At 46.1% G+C, this 17,511-nt stretch overlaps 1 protein-coding gene across 1 annotated transcript in view; it reads right to left on the bottom strand.

Annotated features, from left to right (window-relative positions):
* prex1 (phosphatidylinositol-3,4,5-trisphosphate-dependent Rac exchange factor 1) overlaps window positions 1–17,511 on the bottom strand; it is a 73,184-nt gene that overhangs the window by 38,204 nt on the left and 17,469 nt on the right. Inside the window, exons 4-10 of the mRNA XM_079273247.1 lie at window positions 13,398–13,502; window positions 10,622–10,723; window positions 10,129–10,290; window positions 6,448–6,581; window positions 6,050–6,165; window positions 3,814–3,963; window positions 409–556 (exon numbers count right to left, since the gene is read on the bottom strand). Of these exons, the coding sequence (XP_079129373.1) occupies window positions 409–556; window positions 3,814–3,963; window positions 6,050–6,165; window positions 6,448–6,581; window positions 10,129–10,290; window positions 10,622–10,723; window positions 13,398–13,502 (917 nt within the window). The remainder of the gene's footprint in view (window positions 1–408; window positions 557–3,813; window positions 3,964–6,049; window positions 6,166–6,447; window positions 6,582–10,128; window positions 10,291–10,621; window positions 10,724–13,397; window positions 13,503–17,511) is intronic.

Here is a 17,511-nt window from a genome sequence, read left to right as displayed (position 1 = left end):
AACTTAAGCAAGCCTCTCGTTGTCTATTCATTGAAGTGAAACATCAAGGGGACAGAAAGGGGGATGGCTTGTTGCAGGGCCTCAGTTAAAGCTCCTTTGCTGGTGAAAGTCTGGGTGTGTGTGAGTGATAGGAGTGTGTGGGGAGCAACTGGGGCCTTTCTATGAACCGTGGAGACTATGAGGCACGCGGTAGGGGGGGGGCGGCTCATTACAGACAAGAGGATGTAGGGTTAAAACTGTTTTGGCACCTTGCCAGGACTTGGGGAGACTGGATACCAGCTCTTTTGAAAGCCTGCTGATCTTACGTAACAGCGATTTGTAAGGGTCCCCCCTTGTGAACGGCGCTGCATTGCAGTCGCATTCTGGGAACCTGAAGAGACCAGGCACCGAGGAGGCAAAGAAACTCACTTTCCCATGAAGCACTTGGGCACAATGCTGAGCTTCCTGCGTCGATCCTTGATCAGGTGCCGACTCTTGGTCATCATCATGTGGTAGAGCTTCTCCCCCTTCTCCGCAATCATCACATAGGCATCCCGCTCCATCCCGAGTTTGAGACCTACAAACAAAAGAGAAAGAACACGTCAGATCCAAGAGGATTCGTCCCCCCCGTCCTATCACTGGAATGAGAGGGAACATTTCAGTAACTACTTTCACTGGATCACATTTGCAGACCCATTACTGGACACAAATATCAACGTGCTTTCCAAAAGTCAAAGGTCGTCATGGTGCTTAGAAGAGACAAGCGAGCCTTTAGCGTGCCGGCCCGGTTGTGTTCTGGTATTGTGCAGATGGAATGAAGCCTGGAACAGAGCACGGCGGCTCGGGTCTGCCACAACTTTCTGCAACAAACCCAGATGTTTATCTCTGTTGTTCTGGGAGTAAGTAGAGTTCAGGAGGGCAGCGTGATCTTGATCTTGTTTCTGTGTTGGTTCATTAACTGTTATTCCTCTATTGTAACATGTGAGGGGCCCATTGTGAGGCCTGCTGCCCCTCTAAAACCCCTCCAGTGAGTTCACAGTTCTAGCTGCATAACCTCATCTTGGGATTCGATGAACTTCTGAACCACGATGTGAGGCTTTCTGACTCGGGCAACTCAACTGTGTTACACTGCGCCCCCCCCCAAGCTCTTAACTCTGCCGAGAGGCACTTCAAGCTACCGAACTCTATTGTGATCGGGTCGCAATGCGCTTGAAAGACAAAATATCATATTTGTGAAAGCAGAAAACTGATCTAACTTTGGCTCTTTGACCCCGTTTACACCTCTACGATGATCGAATCACAAGGGGACAGTGCTAAAGTGTTGACGACCACCAAGGCGCATTGCGATCTGCGATAGAGATCCGATCACAAGTGGTCCCTTTAGTTCTAATGCCAGGTGTGAACTTAGAGCTGTCCGTTAAACCGTTGTACCAGTGAGCATTGCTGATTGGCTGCTTAGCCTAGCGAATCAGTGAATTCACCCTTTAAGTGCTGCTTCCTCTCATCGTTGTGGCTTCAGTATGGTAGGTGACTTTGCTGGTCTTGCTGAGGTGTTTCTTGGACTACAAATACAAACTGCTGACTAATTATTTCCTCTCTTGCAGTCGCAGAACATTTGTGCATGCAGGCGATCAGCTGGCCTTTGGCTGTATGCGAAATGTGCGGCAACGCGAGGCATGTGATCACCTGGCCTCGGCCACTTTTCCTTTACCAAGGTCCTTAATATTTTCCCTCTCTCTATTTCATCCAAAATATACACTTGGTGTGTCTTTATGCAACTTATATGAAGGAAGAAGTGTGGTGGAAGTCTGACCAACTGAAAGGGAGTGAGAGGGGTGAGACGAACGGCTAACTCTTGACTCCAGTTTTCCCACAAGGTCTTTGGGGTTCTGCACTGGCAGCCCCGTGATGGAGGTGGGGTTATATTACGTTTGACAGCAGCTGGAGCAGACTTAAACAATGAGTGTCATTGAACAACAGACGGGGCCTGTCCAGCAGCAGAGGGCCCCTCAGCTTCTGTTCCAGCTGTCAGAGTTTGTCTTGGGCTGCTCCTCGTCTTCCTGCGCTCACTGGCACGAGCTCGTACCCCCGACGCGTTATCCGACCCGCGCATTTTCCCCAGTGAGGAGGCAAACCACCTCCACCTAGCAGTTGATGAACAGTGAAAGTATTCTAGGAGGGTTCAGGACGTCCAACACAGGGAAGGACCACAGCGATACATGGAAAAGGTCACGTTAACGAGGCGTGTCAGGAAAAGCAATAAAGCTGAAGGGGAAGAGGAGCAGAAAAAAAACATTTATCGCAGTAAAACTTTTATCAAGTAGCTGTCTCGACTGTTTGTAAAGAGGTTGAGGGGAAGGTAAGCACACAGTGAGAGCAGAGTATGGGGGGGGGGGGGTAATAGAAAGGGAGATTGTGGGGAAACTGGGCACTGTGACTGATCTGGCATCTGTTTGCCTAAGGTCGATTTCCGCCGGGGTTGAAACCAAACACCACGAGCGGCAGCACACTCCTTCGTACTTATTCTTATTCTGCAACCCTTTCATCACAGGATCAGACGCCGATGACGTCGACCTCCGCTGCGGTTGCTTATTTGATGTAAGATCACAAAAGAGTAGTTCACAAGAACGCAAATGTTTGTGTTGGCGGTTGCGCTCGGCCAAGCGCGCACATGCAGCTAACAGTCATTTTCAGCCCAACACTTAGCTTTAGGGATCCAATTTTGATTTTGTTAGCCATCAATGCTATCAGGTGATCTGATGTGTACCGGCCCAAAATCAGGTTAAAGCCTTTCACACTGTGACGCACACAATGTAACGAAGACAGATGGCCAGTGCTGAACAGGTGGGAGAACATTTTAAAGGCAAAACAGGGAAGTCCGAAGGAGCGACAAGAATATCAGTTTGCATTACTAATCTCACATCAGCGGATGTGGTGCTGTGTAGGGCTTATTTTTTACCACCAGTGAATGAGGTTTATTTCTTTTGGGCCAGACTGAATATAATTTCATTTTCTGCACACTAATCCAAAGCTAAATCCTCATGTCAACTCATTCTATGACTGCAAAACTAACAAACTACAACACCAGCCACAACACTTATTACAGTAAAAATAGATCCAGATGAATTGAAGCGCATGACATCATTGAGCTTCGCTTTCTTTGACAATGCGGTTCTATTTCAAGCGTTTGACCAAGATGCTGTTTTTAGTAGTTGTTTGTGAATGAGACACTTGTCTCATCAGTCCCTTCACACCGGCGCCTTTGATTCGTCAAATACCTCCGCTGCACTGATTTGTTTTTTGTTTTCTCTTTGAATGTGAAGAACAGATTGCTGTGGCAGCCTCTGCTCGGGCGCACAGGTCAGCCGGGCCAACTGTAGACGCCATGTCACCTGAGCCTCTGTTTGCGAAAACGAAGGCGGGCAGCTCGTTCAAGGTGGGACGTAACCGGGGGACACAAACACTGCATCCAGGTCAGAAGCACATCCACTGGCATTACTGTGTGCCAGCTGAGGGGGGGGGGGGGTCGTGATCGCTTGTGAATCCAAAGTGACACCGGCATGTAGGGCAGATAGAGAAGGCTAGAAAAGTAGAGGGTGGAGGGGGAGCGGGAGGCACTGCAGTAGCCAGTTTATTAGGTACACCTACTTAAAGCAGCCGCGCCCTACATCCTACCTGTGGAAAGTGTATGTAATACAATGAAACGTGGTCGGTAGTGCCACGTCTTTCTAAACAAGATCACAGAAACAACTGAGTTTTCATTTCTGGTTTTGCACTCTCAGGCCCAGATACCAGAGGTGCCATAAATTGCCTTTTTCAAAAGGCCTTACTCACATTCTCTCTGCTCCCGTTCCCTCAAGATGGCGTCCAGCCACTTCTGCTTGTCCTCTGCGTGTTTGGCCATGCAGACAAACCACTTGTTTTTAGCCGTGTTGTGGATCTTCCAGCCGTTCGTCACCGTGTAGTTGTTGCTGTGGTAGTCCGCTGTGAGGCAAAACAAATAAAAAAAGGAATCAAAACATTAAAATCATCTATTAAAGAGTGGGATGCGTGTTTTTTAAATATCAATTTCTGGACTGTATTGGAATGGCCTTTAGGGTCACACTTAAAACAAATAAACTAATTTAAATAGGATTGTAAATTATCTCTGTGGTTTGCAGTTTTTTGTCGAGCTTGTTTTTCTTTCTCCTCTTGTTTTCATCTTGAGAAGATGAGACCAAAAAAAAGACACTGAGTGAACATTGACCTCAGTGGTAAGTAAAGAAAGTAGTAATGAGTGTAATAAAATCACTCTTAATAGGATTTACTACTCGAGCAATGATTTACAAGCCAATTAAAGAGATAAACACGATGCACCACGACAGCGGTAAAAGACCACCTGTCCACTGACTCAGCAAAATCCCTCCTCGTTCCCCTTTCTAATCTTATCATCCATTTAGCTGCAGGTGAGCCGCTACTGAATAATGAATGGCCGCTGGTAATGGGGGTGCATTAGTCCCGCGCTCAAAGGTCATATATATAGATGTGATACTTCAGGCCCCACGGGGACCAGCTCCTGCTGATCTGGGAGATTCTACTGAGTCAGCTCTCTTTGTAGCCGCTGGATGGAAAAGATGGATTCTCTTACAGTTTAATGTAAGTACATGGTGGCACTAATCAAGGCAGAGAGGTGCACGAGTCTGTGAAAGTGAGGATGTTCTGAATGTTGAACAGGTGGCATTTTGAGTCAGATTCCTCACAGGTGTGACCTGAGGTATATAATGTAGAGTTTATGCAGATATCTTTTATTAGCATTTAAAATAGAAACTGGATGGTTCCATTCAAGCTTTCAGCAGATAACCCTGGACGGTCCCACATTTAAGATAAGATAGACTTTATTGTCCCGAAGGAAATTTGCCTTGGAAACATACATACAGTGTCTGCTGTTAAAAAACAACACAAATAACATATTGCATACATACATTACATACACAGACTGTCGCCAGTCCACATACCCGCACACACAGTACCTACAGTACTTGCAAAAGACTGCCACCAGCCAACAAATACATTTCACACTGCCCATTGTATCACGCACCAGTAGTGCATCGTTAAGATATTAAAAATAAATAAAAATCCGTGTTACAGGGGTTAAGCTCTGGCTCGTTTGACATTTAGGGCTTTGATGGACAAGGGGACAAAATAGTTATTAAAGCGGTTGAGCTGCACTGGGGGCCTCTGAAGCGTCCGCCTGAGGGAAGAAGCTGGTATTCAGGGTGGAGAAGGTTTGAAATAGGTTTGAAATAGGTTTGAAATAATCTTCTTTCATATTTTACACCGCAGTAATCAGATAATCTGTGTTGTTGCAGTTCACACATGTATGTATTCTCGATGCGAGACCCTTCGGTTCTGAGAATACGGCGTGTTGTTCTTTGCGGTTTCCTCTTTAGCAGCCTAAATGTGACAGCCAGCAGCCAACATGCAGAACAAAAAAAAGAAAGTCATGTGAGCTTGCAAAATATTCTGCCAGCACAGAAGAGACCCAAAAAAAGAGGAAAGATGTGAGAGACAGAGGAAGACAAAGTGTTTCTACCACGCACGGTGCGATGCCTCGCTACAAACCACAACAGAAAGAAAAGATGGCCGACGACCGGCTCGCAGAGGAGTCGTCTATCTCTGGCACAACATCTCGAACCCGATGCGAGAGCGCGTCGCGTTTATCACCTGGCTCGGGTGAGTGCTTTTCGCACTTCAGATTGGTATCCGCACCTCAACCCATTACTGAATAGCCGACATCAAAAGGTGGTACGCGAGGTTTCGAGCTGCATCCTGTTTGAAACTAGGTGCAAGATCGACACTCCACCCAAACTGTCAACAAGTATCCGATTCCTATCCAACCCCCAGTTTCTAAACGGCAACGTTTTATGAACTTAAAGGTGAAATAAAAAAAACTGAGCCCTGTAGGCAAGTTGAAGGTAGTAAATGCACAACATTATTTTCCTATATTACCTGGGATGTCATGGTGAACCAATCAAAAAGAGCTTGGGCTGCATGAATGGACGTACAGACATTCTGTAAAGCAAACACAAACCTGTTCCATCCTCCACATTTTCCACCTCCATCACCTCGGTGTTGATTCGGCCTCTGAACACATAGAGGGGCCCGTTGATGGACTTGGTCCTCTTGGTGGACTTCTTTCCAGAAACCCTGCATAATGAGACAACACTGCGGTTACACTCGGCGGGGGGGAAAAACATCCGCTGTAAGAAAATAACACGCGTGCATTCACGCAGACACGTGTCGATGTTTTTGCTTGCATACTAAAAACCAGTCGGCACAAACAGGAACGTGCACAGTCTCTCCAGTTTTCCACGTCTGACTTGTTCCCGGTAGTCTGTCAATTGAAATATTTTTGAACGCTTTCTTCCTCCTCCCTTTGACGTTAGTGGAAGCTGCCGTGTAGCTGGAGGGAGGTTTGCCCCTTCTCACCTGGACTTCCTCTTACAGTAAACCAAAAGGTTGTCGAACAGGAAGAAGACACGCTCCTGGATATTGCCCGCAGAGATTTTCAGAAGATTTCCATGAAGCAGCAACTCCGTGCAGATATCTGTCAGGTTGGTTCCCTGAAGAACAGAAAAAAAAAGAAAAAAAAAAAAAAAAGATTGAAAAGGAGATTAGCTTCTGGAATTGTTACTGTAACGAGAGTGACATAACTGAAGGTTCAAGTGCTCAAGTTTGTTCGATTAGAGAAGAGCAGGGGAACTCTGACAGCACTTTAGTCTAAATAGGAGAGCTATAAGGAAAACATTGTTGCCTGTGTCAAAAAACTTGACGAGTTCACAGCCTCTGCGAAACAATATGAAATTGAACTTTAACATTGAGGACAATTTGTTTTCATTCCATCTTCACTGATAAGGAAGAGTAAACACTGTTCACTGCCAGGACAGTTAGCTTCTCGCTAGTCGTAGCCTTCCTGCACTGAGTGTTGCTCACACAAAGGGGTGGCAGGGTCGTCTCAAACTGGATCTTTTTTTTTCCGCAAATCCATAATGTGTACGTTCAATGGAAGCATTCAACTGTAACGTGGCAGCCCCGTCAAGACTGTCACCCCTGGCCTACATAGAGCTTCCTGTGGGGCTCTGAAACAAACAAGGCCTTTTTATTGTCTTCTCAGGATGCAAACACATGTACGTGCAAGCTACAGATACATGCCTGCACCCGTGCACATAAAATAATACAGCTGTAAGTGCATAGAGGAAGGAAATGCACGACTCGTGACGTGGCGCAGACTGTAGGTGGAAGTGCTTCAGTATGATCGTGATCCCTGCAGTGAGACCTGATGAAATGCTGTGTACCTCTGTAGGGCCAGTGTGATATGAAGGTGCATGATGCTACTCTGCAGCCTGCCACCCTCACAGGATGTGATCAAGTCGTTCTTAAAAGCCGTTTCTCGTCGGCTATCGATTATGCCCCGACTTGAAGAACGAAATAACCTTTTCTCTTTATGAAGCAGGACGCAAACCACGAAAAAGTACAAGTTTCTCTGCTCAACACATACCGTCCCATTCTCTGTATTGAAATGTGTGCATAACACCTTTCAGTGTTTGTTAATGAGGTTGTTGACGTCAGTCGGGAACTGTTGAGATGAATGCCGTGTTGATTGACCACAGCATGTTGTCTAATTAACCTTCTCACAAAGTGGCTGAACTTCAGGACCAACTGCTGACATTAAATAAGATGGCGGTAATTTCAGAAAATCATTTTCACATTTCCATCGAACAGGAACAGAAACCGCTTTCACAGACGCACATGAGCAACCAAGCGCTCGCGCGTTCCTTCCCGTTTTGTGAACGACAGACGACGACGTTTCCTACTATCAAACAAGAATATTGAAGAGTTTTATTTGGATGACTTCCTCGGGTCCGTGAGCCGGAGCGGCTGCCCGCCAAACACATAAAATGAAACAACAGACAACAAAGACGTCTCATTACTCATTGTTAAACGGATCACTCTCCTCCAAATCACCCGGAACTAAATACACCCATGTGCCGACTTTCGGACAGCCTCCCCTCCTTTATGGCTTGAAGAGCACCCGCCACCCCTCACCGCACGTATACATCAGATCTGGACTTCGATGTCGTCTTTGATGTTTCAGACATGGGTCCATCGGAGACCTATGGAAACCCCCCGCCGGCCACACCCGCTCTCAAGCGTCCATAATTGAGTCCCACGAGTATGTATTTATGATGGATGTTCCCCGCTCCAGAGTTCGTAAGAGAGAGAGAGAGAGAGAGAGAACAGAATGACTCTAGGAGCTTTTTTCTTACGGTGCACGGCGACAGGGTCTTGGAGAGAGGATTGGGTTTCAGACCATCGATTCAACGGCACTAACCTGAGGTGGGGGGTTGGCATGACCACGTGTATGAGAATTCAGACGGCACCTCTATGCACATGCGTGTGTCCTTTTTGAGTGTTTGTAATATGCGTTCGTAGGCACGTCTATGTTTTCATGCATCCATAATCTATATGAAAATGTACAAATATGCAGAGACGGTGTGTGTGTGTGTGTGTGTGTGTGTGAGAGAGAGAGGTGTGTCTGTGCACGCGCAGTGTATCTGAGCAGCGGTCATGGGTCGGCGCCTGATTCGGCACTACTAGCGGCCTCTGCCATTAGAGCTGGAGGTGATTAGCCCGGAGAGCGGCTGGGGAGGAGGAAAGAAGAGCGAGACTAATGCTGTAAGGTTGGAGGCTCTGTGGGGGGAGGGTCGGGGTGAAGCGCCTCTCTGAGCTTCTACCGAGTTGTTCAGAGGGAGAGCACAGAGACAGTGACTGTCTGACCACAAAAGAATGACTGAATCGGACGCGCGTCCATTTTTAGAGGTAAAAGCTGGATGTTGGCTGTGACCTATTGAACGTGATCCGTTTAGTGGCTAATTTGTGTTCAATAATCATTCATATTCAGGTTATTGAGGTAAATCTCAACATTGACTCCATCACTGATCTGAAAGTGACTCACATCGATACGACTTGCTGTTAGGATTGTATCTAACTATCATTTCCATTATTCATTTTTGTTTCCAATAAAGCGATTCATATATATCAGCAATATATTTAAAATTGTACAAAACACTTCACATTTGAGAAGCTAGAAAAAAATAATCTTTGATAGTTTAGCTCGAAAAAATACTTTTGTTTTTCTCATTTTAAGAAGAAAAATTATAATCAAAGAAGCAGAGGGGGGAAATATGGAATTTGAATAATAATAATATTAATCGATTATCAAAACCATTGAATAACGTCTTCAGCCCTACTCACTGTGGTCTTGGGTCATACATGAAATAAGACATCAAATGGAAGATGGGGGACGTCATGGTGGCTAAAGCAGAAAACATCCTCTACGGTCCTTTCCCGTCAATGCACCCAAGCTAAAGAACCGATCATCAGGCTCAAATTGTGACATTTTTCTGAGGCAAAGGCAGGAGAGGGGTCTGTTTTGGCAAGCCAAGTGCGATGTCCCAATGGGGCCCACTCTCTAGTTCCATCCTTCAATTTTCTTCCTCCCTTCAAATAGTTCCCTCATATAACCCTCCCAGTTTATGTGGGACTAGAGTCCTGCTTCCTTGGTCTCTTCTGATTGGGCAGTGTGCCGGCTGGCATCCCCCTTGGCACCCTGTGTGGGTGGATTGTCCCTTTGGTGCCTGCTAAGACAAGGCCTCTGTTGTGGTGGGTGAGGGAGGCGTGAAAAATGCAATGGACCCGTCGCTCGGCTCCCAAGCCCCGGCCGTGGCCCCCGTGCTCAGAGCAGTGATTCTGGCTGCAGCAGCGCTTAACTCTTAAGGTGGCGGTTGAGGTCTTTCTCAAAGAGAGCTTGGCTGTGTGTGCCGCGGTTATGTTACAGGACTTTCCTGTCTTTCTTTTGGAAAGGCCTTTTTTCAAATCATAATTGTGTCGCTCTAAGAACAGTGTGTCTTTCTTTCCTCCAATATTTACCCGAAGAATGTCACAGCACCACCCCTTGCAATTTTGCCACTATCTTTCAGCTCTCAGGGTTCCCCTCTTCTCAAGCACGCAACAGCTATTTTCCTTTTCAACTGCCCGCCCGTCTTGCCTCCTCACGACTATTGTCTGAGGCGTTCTGGTTGGCCGGCGCTCCGTCCGTCTCGCTCTCACCTCCCAGCCCTCGATATGCGACTGCAGCTGCTCCAGAGCCTCCAGTTTCTCCATCTGCCTCTTGGTCTCGTTGATGTTGGAGCAGACGGCCTTCATGGCATGCAGAGCCTCTTCCACTGCCGGGTAGTCGGCGTGCTTCTTCGGGGTCCGCTTCAGCAGCTCCTGGATTGGGGGGGAAGGGGGAGTTTTAAAGAAAGGAAAAAAACTTTCCAGAAGTGGGCACATAAATAACACCACTTAAGTCTTACAGCATAAAGTATTCTGTGACCTTTAGTAACAACTAAATCTTCTACGCGTGTCCCGCTACCCATGCAGAAGGAAAAGTGCCAGCAGGTATTTAAAGTTCTTGCTAACAACATAAAATGAATGTCTGGTATTGATCAACACATCAGCACTGTGTCCATGTAATGAGGTTTCTGATGTTAGCTGAGTGTTGTTTGAGATTGTCTGAGCAGCCTGTGATGGTGTCACTTGATGAGCAGTTGTACGGTACCTTCAGCAGCAGAGGGTACTTGCAGATCCTCTGAATGGGGGAGAGAAGGTAGCCCTCCAGGGGAACATCTGTGCTTTTCTTCCCTCCGAGTAGCATGCAGTGCTGGAGAAGAAGCGCAAACAAACACCGTTACACGCCAGTGTTCACACTTCTATTTACCAACAGAGCGAGTTTAAAAACTGCTGGTGTACAAAAGATGAAAGAGTTAGAGAAGAAAATGTGCCGGTGAGCTCACTGTGTCAAGTTACCAGCGAATGAATTGAAGATGAATCAGGATTCAAAAAGGAGTAAAATACTTTCAACTTGTTTTCAAATGTTTATCGCCTCACACAGCACCCGTCTATTTCAGTGCATTTTGCAGCTGTTTGCGTCGCTGTCTCGTTCCTTCGGCGATAAACAGACTCTAATTGACCATTGTTGTCCTTTCCATTCAGTCACAGTCTCTACAACAGGTCCAGGTGCAGAAGAATGATCCGTCTGTTTGGGAGCAAAGCTTTAGGTGCGGTTATTTTTTTCCCCCATTCATAAACACGTTATTAAACCTGTATGCACATGTTAAAAAAAACAAAAAAAGGCATGCGCAATTATAGAGCAAATGCTTTGCTGCCACTGAAGTGACCTTTGTCTATGTGGTCTCTCCAAAAAGAATAAATATGGTGACGATAATAGTCTTTTGTTACAGAAATGCATGATTATTCATTTCTTAGTCTGTTTATACTTTTTCTATCATATTGCAGTATAGGGATTCATTTATTTATTCATTTCACTACAGTGCTACTTGACTTCTGTGACCGCTCTGCACATCCTATATTTCGGTGGGTCCAAACCACGATAGCTGTTTATGCTGGAAAAGCTTTACTGCCGATGACCACATCCCGTCACCAGAGCTGTATTTCGGCATGGCGATGGGGTTTCATTATTACCAATAGCACTTTATGGTCCGTTTCAGCCACACTTTGTTGCGTGTTGGGAGCACTTATTTTAAACCCAGTTCCTTCTCTTACAGGAAAGCAGCAGTCAGGGGATTAAAAAAAGAACAAAAAAAGACTTCAGTGTCATTTTTAAGATGGCATATTTATACACACAGCTCTATAGTTGGAACTTCTCTACATTCCTTCTACTGTGCCGCCTCCAAAGCCAACCAACGGATCACTGAGAAACCTCTAAAATGGGTTCTCATTCCCCGGGAGATTCGGTCAAGGGGTTTCTTCAGAGGTAAGGGGGGGGGGGGGGGGGGGGTGTTACAGTTACAGTCATGGTTTCTTTGCGCCTTGTATTTTGTAGGAACTAAGCCTGTCAGTATGCTATGAGCTCATGGGAAGGGATGAAAGATCAAAAGCAGCCACGCAGATAAACCACTGGAGTGTTCTCCTGTGGGAAAATCACTTTAGAGCATTATGACTCTGCACGGGGGGGGGGGGGGGGGGGGGGGGAGTATTGCTGATATGAAAATGAGCAGCAAAAACAGGAACAACTTATCGCGACCGCAGAACTTTCGGATTCACACAGATTCCTAATGTAATAATGAGTTTTTCTCCAACGAAACCGAATTTCTATCTTGCCTCCTCTCATCCTCTGCTTACTTGTAATCTGCCAGCCTAAAGCCAGAACTCCCTCCGCTCTTCACTCTGACCTCCTTTTGCTTTCGCTTCACTTCTCTCCTCTCCTCTCCTCCAAACGCAATTAGCACTTCATTTCTACATACAATTGCAGACGCTCCCGTCGTTGTGTGATTCAATTAGCATAAAAATTGTTTCATCCAGAAGAGAAAAATAGATGCAAAACTGGAAAGACGCCAGCGGCGATACACGTCACACTGTCATTAATTGCGATGTTCACCACTTTAAGAATTCAAAAAAAAAAAAAACTTCTGAAAAAGATTATTTTGTTTTGTTTCTACATGACTGTGAATCGATCTTGTTTCTGTTTTGCTCGTCGTTGCTACTCAAAGCACAAGAGCGAGTCCAATACGTGAGCTTACACTGAGCAGGGCAGACAACTGTTTTCATACACAACCAGATGTTTGTGCAGTCATTCTATTTTGGAGGCGTCAATGCAGCTCAAGGCCTAACCAATTAGCCACCGCATGACCGGGCCAGGAGGATCGAAGAGCCAAAGCACACAGCGAACACTCTGATCCAGTCCTTGTGGGTCAGAATAATGTCGTGGAAGCGAACCATCGGGCAGCGACAAACGCGCGGCCTCAGATCTCTCGGCCAATCCCAAACCGGCTGCCAACGCTCCACAGCTGGCTGGCCCAGAATGTGCAGATGATTTCATCGGCTCGGCCCCCCCCCCAGCTCAAAAGGCCCCGTCGGCATTTTAAGTTCATTGTTTTAGGGCCTAAGTGTTTGGGTGTCAAAACACAGAAAACAGCTGGCAGCGGAAACACTACAAGAGCGACACAAAGGTGACCTCGATGGCGGTTGCATCCTGTCCGCGCAGGAAGAACCCTCTGACCTCGCTGGGGGTTTTCTTCCCTTTATTCAAGCGCTGACATGGAAATGGAGGTGATATGATGGAAGGAAAAAAATGAGGAAAGAGCGAGAGGAGACTCACAGGAGGGGAGAAATGTGGGGCAAAGGCAGACATGAGTGTAAGCCACAAGGAAAGAAGATAAGGTGTTCTATGGACCACCACTAGAGGAAAGGATACATAAGACTCCTGTGAAATGAAATAATGAAAACATTGAAATGTTTCAAAGTCGAAGAGTCATAGTGCTGAAGAGGAAGGATGCAGAAAAAGGCGAGAGGAGAGGGCAGATGTGTCAACCTACCAGCAGGAAGGTCCTGATGTTGGGGACTTTGTTTAGCTCCACGAGGAGTCGCAGAGCCTTCTCGTGGTTACTGCAGTACTCGCCGTACACCGAGAAACTCTTCCTCTACAAGAACAAGGGGGGGACAAAACACACATCAGGGTTGCAGCTAGCTGGCCGCGTAGAGGAATCCACTTGAGACGACCGACAGGAGGAAGATTCACTGAGCGGAGCAGAAACTGGAGAGAAAGCTCCAGTTTCTTGAAGATCAGTGAGATTCAGTTTTATCATTGCAATGAAAGCATGGGATACCTGCACTTCCACAGCTGCCACTGCTTATCATTATTAGTAGCAGCAAAGCCAGTCTTTAGCAATTCCAGGCTATCAAGTGGAACAAGCACCGGACGAAACCACCGAAAGAATGAAGAGCCTCATCGAATTTCTATGTATTTCTATGACCGCAGTGTTCATTCACATTATCCATCACACTTCTCTTTTTCGAAGAAGTCCACATCATTGGGGGGGGGGGGGGGGGAATAGCATGCCAACAAACCACACTTCCTTTTTCCTATAGGTCACATGGTGCAACATGGCAGAACAACCCCAGCGCTGATACAGACGCTTTGGTCATCAAAACATAACGTGACACCCGGGCCGAGTGAACACACCGTAGCTCTGCATGCGTTATTCATGCAGCGTGCTACAACAACGTGTACACCCAACGCTCATTGAGGCCTATTGTGTGTTCTCAACTATGCTACAGCAACGGGGATGTGAAACCACGTGCACGGCGGGGCCGAAGCTCCGGGTCTACAAACTGAAACTGTCATCTGAAGCAGCTTAGTAAGTGAAATCCAAAACCGCAGGTGCTCGGACACCGCTCTGAACATAAACTACCGCCGGCCCGAGGCTTTGCAGTTAAAGCTGGCGTGGCCGTAACGACTACAAAGGAATAATCAATATTCAGACATTGAGACCAGTCAGCATGAAAGCTTTTGATTCCATATTTGAATGTATTTACGAGTTCCTTTAAAATGATCCTCTCCGACAACACCTGTTAAAATAAAGGTGGTTACCAAGCCAGCATCCTGTACCACGCACGCACGCGCGGTAACCCAGCAGTGGTGACAGAAGCAGCCAAACAAAGCTCTTTTTATAGAACTCGTTGTCTCCAGAAGGAGCCGAGATGTGTAACAGTGGTGAGCAGCAGCACAATATAAACAGTTTCTTTTTTTTTTTGCCACACAGGCCGGCAGTAACCCAAACACACCCGAGGCCACGTTTGGCAGGGGATTCCAGTCCAAAGCACCAGTGGGAGCAACAGCTGGTCCTGGCATATGGCGTGGAACCCCAGATACTGTCAAAGTGAGTTAATAGGCAGCTAGAGGAAGAGCGCATGGGGGACTTGTGCATGTGTAAAATGTATATTTGTAATAGTCTCATTGTGATTGAGTGATGATTAAATATGACAACATCTCGGATATTTAACAAAATTCATTATCCCTATTTGACAGACTGCCATTGCGTCATTGGTCATTCTGCCTGTCTGCTCTCCTCAATTGTGAAACCATGAAGGGCTAGAGATGACTACGCTGAACAGGCTGAAATCCAGCAGTGCAGAAAAACTTGCTATACCTGAATTAAGCTGAATAAAAAAACGCAACACAATACTTGAGCAGGCTGAATATTTCGGGACATGTAAATGAAGCCACCGTATATCAGTTTACGCCTACGTGCTCCTGGATACGGTGGCGCTGCAGTAGCTCAACCTGAAAAAAACATCTCAGCTCTCAGTCACCTGAGCCGGTGAAAAACAGCGACCCTTTTTTTGCTGCTATGTTTACAACCAAAGCCCCCTCCAAGGCATTTCCTTTTCTCCGGTGACAACATAGTCACTTCAGGCCCAGCTAAATGTCTTACCGGGGGCCAAAAGGTGAACCACAGAGTCAATTCTAAGCATCGAGACGACTCTGAAAGACATCGGTTGTATCCAGAATAGCTCAAAGACGAGGGCTGTCCCTTTGATAAACATACGTCTTTATTTGAATCCCTCGTCATTGGAATGTTATTCCGGAGGCTAGATGAGAGGGGTAGCATCACACACACACACGCACGCAGTAGTTCAGAAAGTGCATAATGACGTGACTGTTGCCTCTTGCACAGCGCTCGTGTGTACGCTCCCAGAAATAGAGCAAATATTGTGATGTCTCTGATTCCTCCTCTTGCGCGAGTAACTTTTGCACCTTTCACAGGGTTCCAATAATCTCATGCATGCCGTGGTCTTGAAGCGAGGGCAAAGAATCTGTGTGTGGTCAATTTTTATGAAATGTCCTCTATTCATTAACGGTGACAAAGAAGCATCTGTACACTGCGTTCATGCTTTTGACGTTATATGTAATGCACTTTGAATTACCTTGCTACTGGAATGTTCTCGACAAACAAACTTGCTTTGCCTTCAAAATAAAAGACTGGTGCACTTTCTTTTTTTTACATCTGCAGCCTCCCAAGCCATCTTGGCGACATCTGACTTTGACTAGCAATGAATCTTCCCATTTGTCTTCCCTCGCGGTGAGTGGCAGACAGTCTTGTGGAACAATGCGGGAGGTTAATCAAACCCCAGTCATGGTGGTGACCTCTGGTCGAGGTCAAGGGCTACGGCTGGAGGGCGCCAGACGGGGCAAACCGATTGGCTGAGACGTGTCGGTGTCGGAGGAGACAAAGGTCATGGGCTGGAGCGGGAAGTGTAATAGATATGCTGGGTAACACCCCCCCCCCCCCCTCCTCCCCCCTATTTATAAGCAGCACATATGCTTTTAACAAATTAAACATATTAGTGCGAAATTAGTTGGAAGATTATTCGCCAACATTTGTGATTGAAATTAATTACGAATTTAAAGGAATAGTTAAACATGTTGGGAGAAATGCTTATTCACTGAGAGTTAAATTACGAAACACACGCTACCCCTGGTACAAACAACACAGCATGAGACGTGATAGAATCTTTTATTTTTGTGTTGGTTTTGGTATTTTCATGGTAATTCGTTGACAATAAGATGTAATGTAGATTATCGACAACCTTCTACTTTATGTCATTCATCGACCTAGTTTTTCAGATGTAAAGGTGTTGAGCTTTTATCTTCTCATAATAATGTTAATTGAATATCTGAGTTTTGGCCTGTTGGTCGGACGAAACCAGCAAACTGGCAGAAAATACTTGACGGATTCTTTGATCATGAAAGTTATCCTTATTTGCAACATTAAAAAGTGCATAAACATTCAATGTAATTGGATATATGCATGGCTGTACATTTTAAAAACTATACTCAGTTTACATGTACATGTTTAATGTCGGAATCTGTTGAACAGAACTGTACTGAAATACCATTTAAATTCATTATATCAAGCATATATTGAGTTCTTCTTTCTTACTATGACTCATCATCATACCTGGAATCGACATCCAGTGCTGGTTTGAGTCACACAGGTTTCTTTCCTGTCGTGGGACTGACGTAGACTTAAAGACACGGACATTATGAAGAGGCCGTGGGGAATGGAAGCACCAGCAGCTTTCCTATTACCCATCCAGCCTGACCTCTATATCTCCCAGTCTGAACACAGAGTGTTGGGGAAAAAACTGACTGGGTTCCTTTAATCAATTGTCCACACCGACTCTTGACCTGACAGCCGGAGTGACCATAACGTGTGAAGGTACATTTTGATGAGCCGATTAAACAGCTCTCCACAGATGTGATTGAATGGGATTCATGCCACCAGCAGGTAGTGGGTGGATCATTATTGATGGCGGTGTGCTTCATGAAATGGCATGCAGGTTGGACTTTTGGCTATATGGACATTTCTCAAAAGGCAAAAAAAATTCCTTTTTTTCTGTCTTTGAGAATCGAATGGTGTCCTGCAACACTGACCAATAGGCTGAAGGAGCAGACTGACAGTGGAATACCTAGCGGAGGCGTTCTGTGCCTCAGTGAAAGTGAATTGAAGATGGTTTATCAGAGAGAGACGAGCAAGAGAGGGAGCTCGCGATTGAGTGCAGAAGCATTGTCCCCTCGCCGAGTGACACACCATCTCTTCCTCCCTGGACACAGACACTTCTTTGTTTGTTCCCTGGGACCAAACG

Source organism: Melanostigma gelatinosum, assembly GCF_949748355.1.
Source record: "Melanostigma gelatinosum genome assembly, chromosome: 8".
Classification (NCBI taxonomy): Eukaryota; Metazoa; Chordata; class Actinopteri; order Perciformes; family Zoarcidae; genus Melanostigma; species Melanostigma gelatinosum.
This window is presented reverse-complemented; position numbering and strand designations above follow the sequence as displayed.